Source organism: Eutrigla gurnardus (assembly GCF_963514095.1).
Source record: "Eutrigla gurnardus genome assembly, chromosome: 10".
In the NCBI taxonomy this organism is placed as follows: domain Eukaryota; kingdom Metazoa; phylum Chordata; class Actinopteri; order Perciformes; family Triglidae; genus Eutrigla; species Eutrigla gurnardus.
In genome coordinates, this window is record NC_139924.1 from 16,294,568 (window position 1) to 16,308,964 (window position 14,397).

The 14,397-nt window shown below is 41.0% G+C and overlaps 1 protein-coding gene across 2 annotated transcripts in view; it reads right to left on the minus strand.

The window, feature by feature from the left end:
- Positions 1-3,175: 3,175 nt before the first annotated feature.
- The window catches only part of pak1 (p21 protein (Cdc42/Rac)-activated kinase 1), a 40,328-nt gene continuing 29,106 nt past the window's right edge, over positions 3,176-14,397 (minus strand). For both annotated transcript variants that reach the window (XM_084019771.1, XM_084019772.1), the window contains 9 exons: positions 12,603-12,837; positions 10,840-10,903; positions 10,135-10,183; positions 8,855-8,967; positions 8,366-8,483; positions 8,139-8,238; positions 7,607-7,803; positions 6,970-7,107; positions 3,176-5,763 (listed from right to left, as the gene is read on the minus strand). In XM_084019771.1, coding sequence (XP_083875897.1) covers positions 5,677-5,763; positions 6,970-7,107; positions 7,607-7,803; positions 8,139-8,238; positions 8,366-8,483; positions 8,855-8,967; positions 10,135-10,183; positions 10,840-10,903; positions 12,603-12,837 — 1,101 coding nt within the window. In that variant the 3' untranslated portion in view covers positions 3,176-5,676. The remainder of the gene's footprint in view (positions 5,764-6,969; positions 7,108-7,606; positions 7,804-8,138; positions 8,239-8,365; positions 8,484-8,854; positions 8,968-10,134; positions 10,184-10,839; positions 10,904-12,602; positions 12,838-14,397) is intronic.

Genomic DNA, 14,397 nt, shown 5'->3' on the forward strand with positions numbered 1-14,397 from the left:
CAGCTGTGATCTCAACGCAGTCCTCTCTAAACCTTCCAGGTTTTCCACCCCTCCTCTATCCAGTTTCACATCTTTTTCTTGTCATTTCACACTTCTTCCCTCTGCTGCCTTCAGTGGTTGCCGTGACGCTGATGATGTATTCAACCTTCGTCACTCTGTGTGTGACTCATCTAGGCAAATGTCTGTCTGTCCTTCTGTTTGTCTTTGTGATAGCCTCATAAATGTGCAGTCACAAAAATGTACAGGTGTTTAGTTGAGTTCAAAATGAAGGCAGAGTTTGAAGATGGGTGTGGTCTGAGCAAGGGGGCGGGACGTGGGGTGGGGCCTTAACCCCCCAACATTAAGCCCTTGTTCTGTTCTGGCGTCGCTGCTGCGATCTCATGACAACACGGTCTCTTATTTGTACTTTGTCAGTGATGCATCATACTCTGCCAACTCAGCAGAAACCGGCCTCATCACTCTCCACACTGCACCTGCAGAGGAAGACAGACTAGTGGGCACGAGAGAGAGAGACAGAGAGAGAGGAGAGAGAGAGAGAGAGAGAGAGAGAGAGAGAGAGAGAGAGAGAGAGACAGAGAGAGAGAGGGGGACCAAATGATTAATGCACAAATGAGACGAGGAAGGAGAGAGAAGGAAGGGGAATTTCTACCATGAAATAGAAAACGTTTCTGTTCCTGCAGGCCGATTAACAAAAGCCCAGTCTCCATGGTAACTGTTACCATAGAAACTGAGCTGGATTTCTTAATCCAAACAAAGATGGTGACCAGAAATGACTTTATCAGTTATATTGATGCACAGATGTTTCTTTTCAATACTTTGTATTTTCACACAAAATAAAGTGTAATTATCCACTGTGAGGAAGCCCATTTGTGTTGCTTTGAAAGTGTGTTTTCATCCAAATAAGCATCCAATCAGGGGAATCTTGTCTATCTTTGCTACGATTCAAGAACAACACTGTTCCTTTAGTTTTTATTTGCCATGCAGAGATTGTATCTACTTAGGAAGTTATCATTTATGGCTCTTTTTGAGGGTTTCAGCAAGAAACATAAGTAAGTTAATGTGTGCTCTTAATAAATAATAGCATTTTTGTTGTTGGAAGAAGATTGGTTAAGTTAAAATTACGTGATTATTAATTAGAAACACCAATTTTTTAATATCAAATCAACCAGAGTATGTCATGCTTCAGAGCCGTGTGGATTTAAGGACACTTTACTGTCCACATGGAGATCAGGAGGTGGAGGCAGAGATGGGGGAGACGTAGAGTTTCTATCTATCATAACTTAAAACCTTCCGGGATCCGACGAGGGATGGAGGTGAGATGAAGACACGACAAAAGAAGCCAGAAGATGAGAGGGCAATGCATTTTTAAACATTTGATAAAATATTCCAAAGTGTCTAACTGCCCGAGGACTGCAGGGCCGGTGGGACCGTAACCCTGATTCACACACTCGCCTCTACTGCACAACTCATTCCACATTAGCCTGCAGATGAAAGGGGAGCTTAGGAAGCAGGCAATCAGTATTCAGCACTTTTAATTACAAGGAGAAAGAAAAAGATGTAAGTGGGATCTCATTTCATGGACGGCGGGAGGGAGAGAGGGAGGCTGCAGGCGGCCGTCACAGCCAGATGGATTTAAGTTTATTTATGTGATCCAGGGGAGAACAGTCGATTATATAAGTGACCTACAGAAAGGCTTCAGGAGTGTTAGAGAATGGTATTATTTAACAGAGGTCATTCAGTCCACTCTGTGGTCAACACTCGGGTCTCTAGAACAGGACAAATGCTCATAATAATTATGTGGACTCCTGAGGGAAATATCTCTTCAGCTGGTATGCTAAAAGTAAATAAATGAAGACAAAATGTTTAGTTTTTGTACACTTTTGTTTATTTTGTTGTTTCAAATCATCAAAATGACTTATAAACAGATAAATTATGGCTCTGACACACTGAGGACTTCATTTGACCGTCTCATCCCCAACCGTCTCCATTGTAGAGCTTGGACTGTACCAAGTCTGAACCCCCTTGAAGCTGCTAAAAGAACTGTCCTGCATGTTGATGGTCACGTCATACAGTACAATGTTTTTACCAAAGTCCAGCTGTATTGGTAACACATCATCACAAATCAACAGCAGTCTGATCAGATTTTTGTTGTGATTTTAATTTTGGGGACACTAGTTTAAAAAAATGGTCACAAATGATGATCATGAAACCTGAGGAGATGATGGACACCTGGACACACGAGGCTGCGACCCGTTTTACATCAGAGCAAACTCACCCACATGGAGAGGACATTCAAATGATTTCTGTGAAGGTTAGTCATGTGACCTCTACTCTGGGATAGTGTAAACGATCTCATCCCCCTCAGAGAGAAGACAAGAGAAAGCTACTGGAGGAAATATGTTTTTATCTTGAGTTAATTAAATTAATCTTGCACTTTATGATGGTTCTAATGTGTAGACATTTAAAGGACTATTTCACCAAAATCATGGAGCTCATCCGGTAAGATCGTCATTTATAAATACAGTTTGACCCGATCCAGCACATCAGCAGAGATCTCAGTAGATAGACAATATTTTCAATGTTAATTTGAATCCATCAAAATACCTTAAAGGTAAAAGTAAAATCTCCCCAAGATTTAAAGGTGTTTTCATTTTGGCTGTTTAGTGTTACGTTCTCTGTTGTTCATCAACCATGTTCAGAGTCATCTCAAAGAGACCAGACTAGTCTTTGAAGGCCAGCTCTGGGGGTTCAGACCAACAGCCTTCATCCTCCGCACTGCAGACAGAGTAAACAGCTGTCTTGCTCAAAGACACTTCAGCAGTCATCGTTCACACCGGTTGTTGCAGCGTGCAAATCTGTGACCACATTAACGATCACATGGTTGTGTTGGCGACGCCTCTCCCTGTCGCAGCGCCGCAACGATCATTTAGACTAGAACGTCAATCTGCAAATTATGTTATTAAAATTCGATGTTCCCTATTTTTCGATATTTCAATCCAAATCGATGAACACAGAATAAACAGATTAATCAATAATCCAAATCGTTGCAGCGTTACAACTATCTATTGCCTCAAAATGTTACCAAACGAGTTGAAACAGTTTAAGGCCAGGGCTTCATACAATAAAGAAAACAATAAAAACAACAGCAGAAATCAAAGTGATGGTTTTGAATAGATGTTTTGGAAATGTTTTATTTACATTGCAGGTTTCTTTTAAATCTGACATACGAATACAGAGCGAATGACCGTGGCTGTTAATAGAAACATGGGCTCTTTTCAGATTTAAACCTGTGACTTTTTTTTGTTGCCGGCAAGAAAAACTCTGTTTCTTTAAGCCAGCAGAAACAAAAATCCAAAACAAATACTCAAACCTTGGTATCCAAATCAAAAAGATCATTTTCTGACATCGATCAATTATAAAAAAAAAAACAGTGATTCTGTAAACAAAGGCTGAAACAGATTGTTGTCGTCTTTTTCTCAACAGTTTTTTTTTTTCTCAGTTTTTGCACATAAAATATACACCTTGTGTTCAGAGGGTTCCTGGGGATCCAACCAGTCCACCAGGAAACCCCAACAACATCGTACCGTCTTAGCGTTCATTTGTCTCGTCTTCTGAAAATAGAAAGAACGTTTGATCTTTTCTATCGTACACAAGCATCCTTCACGTATCGTCACTTTTCAGCATTCCATTGTTTTTCTTCTCTATGTTGAATGTACCATATAAAAAGGGTTGTTGACATGCACAGTCTCTCTCTCGGGCCGGCAGACCGCGAAGCCTCAGACGGGGCGACTTTGGTCCAGTGGATGAAGGGTGATCACTGCATTTACATGACGACCATGCCGAACTGACTTGGTGCTAGAAAACCGTTCTCTTTAAACCCAACACTTTGACACTGTTTAACCTTAAAGTGAGGACACGAACGTGACACGATCTTACTGTTTTGAAATATCTACACCCTCTCTGGGTCCCAACAACAGCTCCAAACCAAGGTTATTGGTGGAATATCTCTATGAAACAATGAGATCCGTTTGACTCCCTGACGAAGGCTTGATGCCAAAAGGCTTTACAGTTTGTTGTTAGGTCTAACATGATTATGCCTTTCCAATAAAGTCACTTTAATCGATTCAGAAGAGAGTGCCAGCACTAGAGTGGGTGGTTTCAGAGGGGTTTTCTTGTGTTTTGTCTTCATGTATCTTCATCCAAAGAGCAACTTAGACAAGCAGACATCTATTTAAATCCAGGAAGTGCTCCTACACAAGCTACAGCTCATTCACTGCCGTCTCCATCTGTCATTTCCTGGCAGGGATGTGACAATAAAGCCTCTAGTTCCTGAAGAAGACTTCATTTATATTCGTCAATGTAAAACAATTAACACATTATGGCTCTGGTAAGAAAGCATTTAACTCAGAAGAGTTCACTGTTCATCGTTGATCTCCTCTATCAGCTTCTCTGACAGCAGGAAGACTAATAAACGGAAAATGTTGCTTTCTACTGGCAAAACATCAAGGAGGCAAAATGGCTGTTTTTGAAGGAGAACCTCCAAACTGTCCAAACTCGGTCCATCGAAGGCTGCGGGTCTGCCGGCTTTTCCTTATTATTATTAATATTAATACTCACTAACTCACAGCTCACACTGCAGACATGACAAAGTACCAAACTTTACCTGCTGCGTGTTAAAAACTACAGAAGGTAACGTTACAATCAACTTAATACCCCACCACCCCACACACACACACGTGACAACACACACCGCGCACACACACACATGTGACAACACACACCGCGCACACACACACACACACACATACACACACATACATACACACACACACACACACACATACATACACATACACACACAAACACACACACACACACGCACACACACGCACACACATACATACATACACACACACACACACACACATACACACACACACACGCACACACATACACACACATACATACACACACACACACACACAGTAATGTTGATTTAAAAAAAATGAGTGATAACATGAAAATCAATGAATGCAAAATGACGAAATAAGTCAGACTGAAACCCACTGACGCATGCATGCAAACACACACACACACACACACACACACACACACACACACACACACACACACACACACACACACACACACACACACACACACACACACACACACACACACACACACACAGTCTGCAGCAGAGTGTGCTGGTTGGCTGTCGTGGTCTGGGGACTTTTACAGACACAGTAATAATAAAAAAAAACAACAGACAAACCAACAGATTAAAAAGAACCTCCCATGAGTCTTTGGGCTCCTTCGAAGCACTCACGCTCTCTCTCCCATATTGTGTTGTTCGTTCCGGCTTAGGGTGTGATAATGTTAGCGATGACATCACTTGAGCACAGATGATTTGGCCCCCGTCTTCATATTGAGGCCAGTGGAGTGTTGAAGAAAAAGTTTCAGGTAGAAACTACTCTTCTTTCTCCCTGTTAGGTTTTTTTTTTTTTGTTTTGGGAGGGGGGGTGGGGTGGTTGGTGCAAGTACCAAAAGACAAAAAAAAAAGGATCGCCATCGCTGACCTCCTGTCTACTAAAAGAAAAAGAGAAGAAGAAGGAGAGAGAGGAAGGAGGAATGGTAGACAGAGAGGTAGGGGCAGACAGAGGAGTGCACAGCTTGCTAGCGGTTGTTCTTGGCAGCCTCCTTAGCGGCCACGATGAGGGGAGTCAGACTGGAGAGAGGCTTCGCCATCTTCAGAAACTGGTGCTGAGAGAGGAGGAAGAGGAACGAGAGGAAGAGGAGGGAGGGGAGAGAAGATGGGGAAGGTAAGGGAGGAACAGGGACAGGAAGAGAAGGAGCAAAGGAGAGAGAGGGGAAGGATTGAGGTGGAGAAAAGAAAGATATTTCAGTAAATAATATAAACGGAGAAGACAGATACCTCAGGCTGGTGCTAAAATAGATTTCATTATTCAGGAAAACTATGGATTATTGATGTTAATAAATGGCTCTCCTCGTGTGTACAGTGACCGTTCTTTAGTCTTTAGTTTAGCAGGTCAATGCATAGAAACACAATTTTAATGTTATTGATCTTAATGGTGTTGGTAGTTTAATCATGGTGGTCTGCAACAAATTTGTAATAATGTCTTTCTTTATGACTTTTTCATACATTCCCCAACAACCCAATGGCATATCTTCTAAGTTATGTATTAATTATTAGGAATTATTATGATTATTATTAATAATAATCATAATAATACAGTTTGTATACAGTTTGTTTTCAATATTCATAATATTTTCCGCTCTGCTCCGTCTGCCTCTGCAGTTCATGGAAAGGTGGAATTCAGTAACTTTTGGTCGTGTTAGGCTGAAATAACCAAGTACACAAATTCCTACGTGACTTTTTGTTTTTTGTTTGTTTTAATCTCTCTCACACACACACACACACACACACACACACACACACACACACACACACACACACACACACACACACACACACACACACACACACACACACACACACACACACACAGGCGCGCACAAAACTGAATCAACCTTTAAATGATTACTTCAGGGAACAAAGAAGCTATTAAATTGAATTACTTCTAAAACAGACTTCCTTCTGAAACAGAATAAAGTCCCAGTTTCACCTTTGAGTCCTCGTACACGTAACTCGGTTACACCTCCATGTCTCTACACCTACACGGCTGTCTGTCTGTCTGTCTGTCTGTCTGTCTGTCTGTCTGTCTGTCTGTCTGTCTGTCTGTCTGTCTGTCTGTCTGTCTCTCTGTGGACAGCCAGAGTGCTCATTGTCGTTTTAACTCTCTTCAAATGTTATTTAATATATGCCAAGTATGGAGATAAGAGTAACACACACACACACACACACACACACACACACACACACACACACACACACACACACACACACACACACACACACACACACACACACACACAGAGCTGCTGTACCTGCAGTAGCTCTTTCGCCGACCCTCTCTTCTCCACATCCATCTCCAAACATCGGTTCAAGAAGTCTCTGAATATCGTTGACAGCTTCTCTGGGTTCTGCAGCTCCGGTGTCCCATTGGTTGCTATGAGATACAGCGCCTAGCAACACACATGCACACACATATGAGCAACGTCTCCAGCCCACGAAGCACACATGCAAACTTGTATTTGTGTTGAAAATCCTTTTCTTTGGTGCCATCCAGTGGTGGTTTTAAGAATGACACTGAAGCAGCCAGTGATTACAACTTTTTAAGAGAAACACTGCTATGATAAGATGTATCATAATTGTACTTTTTATAAGTCGCAGACAAAAGCGTTTGCTAAATGCCCTAAATGTAAATGTATAATGAAAGAAATATAATACATCCTGGTTATTGAAGGGAAGTCTGTCTGTGCAAGGCCCATAACCTCCGGGGCATTACTGGGGCATTACTGGGGCATTACTGGGGCACAAGCGTCAAATACAATATCATCCTATTCTCTATCCGGAATGTCTTTAATATCTTTAACATTTTGTTTCTGACAACACAACAATGTTTTAGCTCCTCCCATCACAATGACCCTCCCTCACTCAGCCTGCAGTTTCACACGTTCTCACCCTGAGCGGATTTTCATTCAGGTACGGCGGCTCCCCCTCCACCATCTCTATGGCCATGATGCCCAGAGACCAGATGTCCACTTTGGGGCCGTAGGCTTTACGAGTCACAACCTCGGGAGCCATCCAGTACGGCGTCCCGACCATGGTGCTGCGTTTACTCTGCTCCGGGGTGATCTGGGCGCAGAACCCAAAGTCAGCTGTGAGGAGAGAGGACAAGGTGAGTCATATTACACCGTAATTCATCACCATCATGAATTTGAAATATTCTGTTGTATATACTTTTTGAAAGAATTTGCAGCTAATCAGTTAAGAAAGGAAAAGTTTAAGTTGTTGTGAAATTTCCACACAACCAATCAGTAAAAACAGGAATATGTTATTGAACTTCAATATTTGTCTCAATAGAATCAGGGCTTCCCCTGCTGGTCAAGACAAGCAACTACAACAGCAGCCATATACCACAACAATAGAGAAGTAATATAACATATATGTATATAATAATGAATATGATATGATGTGAGCTGTGTGGACTGACTGAGTTTTACGGAGCCGTCCATGCCCAGCAAGATGTTGTCACTCTTAATGTCTCGATGGATGACCTGGTTGAAGTGGAGGAACTCCAACGCCTGGAGACACTGGGGAGAGACAGACAGAGAGACAGAGTGAGACAAAAGAGAGACAGAGTGAGACAGAAATGAAGATGTCAACGTGGCCGTTTTTTTAAATTCATTTCCAACAAAAATGGTGTCTCATGTCTCTTACCTCTCTGCACACAGCAGCTATCTGGGCTTCATCCATACAGGTTTCCGTGACAACGTCAGTCAACGAACCTCCGGCCAGGTACTCCATCACCACCCACAGCTCATCACCCACCAAGTAACTATGGAAAACACCAATACCAGTTCATTACATTAACGATGAGACTGGTATCCCAGACATAAAAACACAGGCATTCTGTCAGATGTTGTCTTATAATAAACTATTCACACACACAAGAATTTTAGTTGTAAGTTGAAAAGTGACATTTCAAAATCTTGAGAGAATATTGTAAATTTGTCCTCAGATTTTCTAATTAATTTCCACAGTTGAAGAAATAATCTGCCTTTTTTTTTACTTTTCAAGCTGCAGCATCCAGAAAGTTTTATCTGCTGGCAGCGCTGTTCTAGGTCTATGACGTATCTTCCATCAGTCTATCGGTGTGTGTGTGTGTGTGTGTGTGTGTGTGTGTGTGTGTGTGTGTGTGTGTCTTACCTGTCCAGGTAGTTGACTATGTTCGGGTTCTTATTTTCCCTCATCACCAGAATCTCATTAATGATCAGTTCCTTCTTGGGCTGCTGCTGCAGGTTCATCTGTTTAATGGCAACCTGAGAGGGGGAAACATTTTTTACTCATATGCACATAAATCACATCAAAGGAAACGAAAAGCATAGAGGTTGGAGACATTTGGGAGCACAATAACAGAAAGACTGATCGACAGGTTTATTAAAATAAAAACATGAGAGGGAATAAAGGGAGGATGAACAGAGAAATGGTGAGAAACTGAAGACATCCAGACAGCCCAGAGGGAAAACTCTAAATGCAAAGGCGGGAAAAAAGGCTGTTAGACAGGGCAGCGTGACAGACATTAAAAAGTGAGCACACAGACTAATCCTCAGAGTGAAACTGAAGAGGATTATCCTGAAAGAGGAGCTGAGCTGCTTTAAATTAACCTGGAAGTCCCAGCTGTTGAAGCCAGACTTAAATCCGGTTACTGCCACAATGTTCTCACTGTGAAAACTTCTCGCTCTCTTCCCTCAAAGCATCCTCGCTTGTATACCTGTTTAAAGGCAGACACTCTCCTTTAAACTACCTGTGAACACTAAACATCTAGCTTCTTCTCTAATCTCTCTAAACTTAAAAAAAGACAAAAACTTTATTTCTCCATAAGTCACTTCAGTGGTTTAACTTATTTTGACTTTAAACTTTCTGTAGATTCTGGGCTTTGAGCAAACTTATAAACTAAAGACTGTCTGCAGAAAGTCATCTTCATCATCCAGGTTTCTCTTCTACTTCCTTTTTCGACTCTCAGACCTTTCAGAGCGTCTCTGTGAGCAGGTTTAATGTGGTTTCTGTACGTTTTGGTAAATTCATCACGGATGTTAAGAAGAGCTGAAAGCACAATCTCTGAGTCTTTATAAAAACTGGATCCTTCTGTGGGTTTTTGTTGTTTTTTTTGCTTTTTTAGCAGCAAAGCTCTCAGTGTGTCAGTCCTCCATTCTAGACAGAAATATCTTAACCATTACTGGATGGATTCCCATGAAATGACAGGACACAATTCTCCAGTTTGTATTCCCTTTGTGACCAATGAGTCAGACTGGCTGTAAGCTGAAGGAGGAGAACGGAGCGATGTGGTACTGATGTTGGGAAGATTCATTGACCCTGAAAATCCCGAGTGTGTTCTAGTCCCGCTCGATATGTAAAGTGTCCTGAGATAACTTTTGCTGTGATATGACACTCTAAATAAATGAACTGAGATAAGGAATGGAACTGACCTCCTGTCCTGTAGCGATGTCTATGGCTGTGTACACCGTCCCAGACGCCCTGAAGACAACACAACACAGAGCTCCACATCAGCATCATGTCATCATCTCTTCAAGGTCATTTAGAGGTCACACCATGAATACAATCAGGCTTAACACCCTTAAGTTAGCTAATAGAGAAGCAAACCAGCCCATCAGCATCAGAGTCATCAATTAGAACTGAACCAGCACAATAAAGCCTGAGTGAGCAACCAATTACAAGTTGACTTTCAGGGCTTTGGATTTACCATTTGTTTAATTTGTTATATCAATAACAAGTCATCAAAAAATAGTATTACTTCATATTCTTAACCTAAATCCTTCTAAATGTTTACATTTTGTATCACATTTGAAGGTGATTATGGGGCTTAGACAGACTAGAATAACATGCTTTTTACAAATCTAGACTAAAAAATTATTCAGTGAACTCAGCAGAGCTGTACAATGTAAATGTAGTTTTCCTGTCAGAGAATCACCTGAAAGCTTTCTTGACAATGCAAAAGATGATTCTACGTAATGTAATGATTGTAATATTAATTTAAAAAAAATCATGTTCACCTTAAAGGTGTAGTAATCAACAATAATTCTCCAGAATCACTAACTCCACCTTTAAGTGACTGAACCAATGGCGGACCATTTGACATGCCCACTTAGCCACAGCAGAGTAATGACACTCACCCCTGTCCGATCTTCTCAAAGCGTGTATATTTCTTCTTGGGGTCTCCCACGCTGACTATCGTGCCTGAGTCAAAGAAAGACAGAAAAAGAAGCAAAAACCGACTTATTGATAGATCAAAACAAACATAACCTATAGGGAAAAACATCAGGCCCATAACGTCACAGCTGAATCGTATCTATATCTTCTTTCGTACTGGACTACTGAATCTGAATGGATAGAACAGTCACGTGACTTTCTATCCATCCAAATTCTACTCTACGTTTTGACACTCAATGCAGCATGCTGACTGGGAGAAAGAGCACAGAGAGTTAAGAGGAACGAGAGAGAGAGAAGTAGTAGACGGGAGAAAGATAATACATCTTATCATATACATAAGAGACAAAAAAAACAAACAAAAAGACAATTCAGGAAGAAAAAGGTGAATGCAGAGACAGTAAGACTGAACAGAAAGAAGGAAAATCAAGAAGGAAAGAAATGAAGCGAGGAAGGAAAGAGTCAAGAAAGATAGAATGGCCGAAAAAACAAAGGAAGAAAGACAGACAGACAGACAGACAGACAGACAGACAGACAGAAGCGAGAGCAGCTGAATTTGCAGTTCACTAATCAGAGTCCACAGTAGGAAAGTGATTAGAGGACAAAACTCAAGAGTGACTCTGTAACCGCAGGAGGAACGTGGAATAGAGAGGACGACCAATCAGATGTGAGGATTGGACAATGGGGGCAGGTCTGTCAATCAGAGAGACAGACACACATACAGGCAGTATCCTGGTCTTACCAGCAGAGGGAGATCTGAGCACATCTGGACAGGTGGGGCGTGATTTAAAAAATATACAGGCTTTTATTACAAATACACAACAAGACATTTCAATATGGGGAGAAGGTTGTTTTTAAAATATGTGCTTTTATTCTGAAGGGTTGAGTATGATAACGGAATTACATGAATGATTCTCTGAATTTTGAGGAACTGAATTATTTGCTTTATTATAACGGGGCATGAAAAAATGTGTGGGAACCAGTGGAATCGAGTGACGTTTACATACTTTTTTCAGTTCAAATAAAGATGTAATGTTCTATCAGTGACTTCTATAATGAAGAATTTATTCTGGACTTTGATGTCGGTCGACCTTCAACAAACTAAACTTCTAAGCAGGATCATGTGAAGTCTGAGACCCAGCAGGCGGGTTGTCAGAAGTAATGTTATCTCTCACATCCCACATACATTATATAGGCAGATCATGCCAATAGAAAAAGATTCACCATGAGAAATATATGCATCACATATGAAGACTACGAATATAGATGAGTTCTACTTATTAAAACCACGACAGAATATTTGCTGCACTTGAGCCTAAAATAAATTCACATCCTTTTCTGTGAAAGAGAGAGAGAGTGTGTGTGTGTGTGTGTGTGTGTGTGCGTGCGTGCGTGTGTGTGTGTGTGTGTGTGTGTGTGTGTGTGTGTGTGTGTGTGTGCAGCTGAAGAGAAAGGGATGAAACAGCAAGTCAGAAATAAAGAGTGTAAATGAGACTAAAATTAGCACTCAGAAACTCGGTGAACTATAGCAGGTAAAAACGGCATCACAATGCTTACAGTAAACAGACTACTAATATCTTGATATTATACTATGTATATTTATAAAAGATGCCGTCAGTCTCTTAAAGAAAATATCCGGTATTAAAACTCGACTGTGATGGAGTCCTGGTTGAATGCGGAGGTGATATTTCTTTTAAAAAGGTACGAGATGTGTATGAATGAGCCTTACGTAGTTTCTCCAGAATCTCCTCATCCGACATCTTCTTCTTTCTGGTTTTGTCTTGGGGGCGGGGCACAGAAGGCCCAGGGGCGGGGCTTGCACTGGGAGGGCTGCTGGGAGCGCCCTCTGCTGGGGGAGCGGGGGTGACAGCGGCGGCAGCGGTAGTCGGCGGGGAGATGGGGGAGGTCGCGGCATCTTTGGTCGGAGGAGGAGGGAGGGGTTCGATCACAGAGCGGGTGTATATCTGAAAACGTACGTTCAAATATGTGAACTTAAAACCCGTGTTTAACACCCTACTATTGTATTATTAGATCAAAGCAGTCCACCTGCCTTCTTTTACAGGCTTTTGAGATCGTGAGCAAATTCAAATACATTAAAACTAAACAAGAAATACAGTTTTTGATCCTCTGTACACCAGAATATTCAGGTTTGTCAAGTATTTGATGGAAAACGGACCTTGTTTAACCATTAGAGTGAGTACAGCACAAGGGTGGGATATATTTCATACGTACTATATCTCATTGCAGGCGTTTAGACTGAGATGCCATCAATGAATACATCAGCTGTAAGCGTGACAATGTGTTGTAAATTGATTACGTTTTAATATCATGGGCCCACCTAAACTCGTCACAATAAATTGCCAATTATTAACTGGACGTTGTTCTTCTATTTATTATAAACCTGTGAAATAGGATTTTTAAGTTTTACATCAATATTCAGGTGCCGTCTGTCCATCTGTAGGACAATTTTCATCTCCTAAAATTATAAAATAACAAAGAATATGCTATTTATGTGGATATTTTTGTTATATTTTGATTACGATTGATTGACTATAATTATCGTTATTATATTAGACTATTATTTTGCCAGACTCATTCTATTCTGTTATATTGCTGTGTTATACTACATGTATATATTATGTTTTATATTACTACCCTGAACGTATTATCATGTGATATCCCATACCGTTCATATGTCATTATATATGGTATACCATACCAGGTTTCCATGAAGTTCTGCACAGTATGAAAATCAATGGATACTTGCTTGAGTAGTGCAATTCGTCATAATGAACATCAGGTCTGCATTAAGTTGCTTTCAAGTTATAAGGTAATGCAAAGTGCTCTGCACTTAAGATGCGTTACCAACTACATGTAGAATCCTTCTGCTCTACCAACTAAACATGTCTATCATGAAATATAAGAAGAGCAAACATTCACTGCCTCTTCTGAAATCCAGCGCAGAAACAATTACAATCTAAAACATAAGAAGTGCTGTAAAAACAGTAAGTGATTCAAGTTTTTAATTCAGATAACTTGAGTGACTGAGCTGTGAGGCGTTCAAGTCCAGCTCCGGTTTCAGACTGCCGTCGGAAAAGACTAAAAACTACAGAGAAAACAGTGTGTGTGTGTGTGTGTGTGTGTGTGTGCGTGCGTGTGAGAAAGAGACGGAGCTCCAGTTAGGTGCACTAGACTCATCACCATGGAAACGGCAGTGGCGCCATAGAAGCAGCCTCTCAACCGCCAACCTGTCTGACAGAGGAGCAAAAATGTGTTTGTGTGTGTGTGTGTGTGTGTGTGGAAAGAACATAAAAAGGGAATTTATGAAGTTGTTTGCTATGTGAGTGTGTTTTTCCATGTTTGTGTGTGTGTGTGTGGGTGTGTGTCACTTTATAGGAGGAAAGTATTTCAAACTCAGCTGCAACTGCTTTCAATTGTATAATCTCAACTTTAACTCATATTGACAGAATCATCTGTATGAGTTTTGAATGGTTTCTTTTCTTTTTTACATTTTGGTAACACTT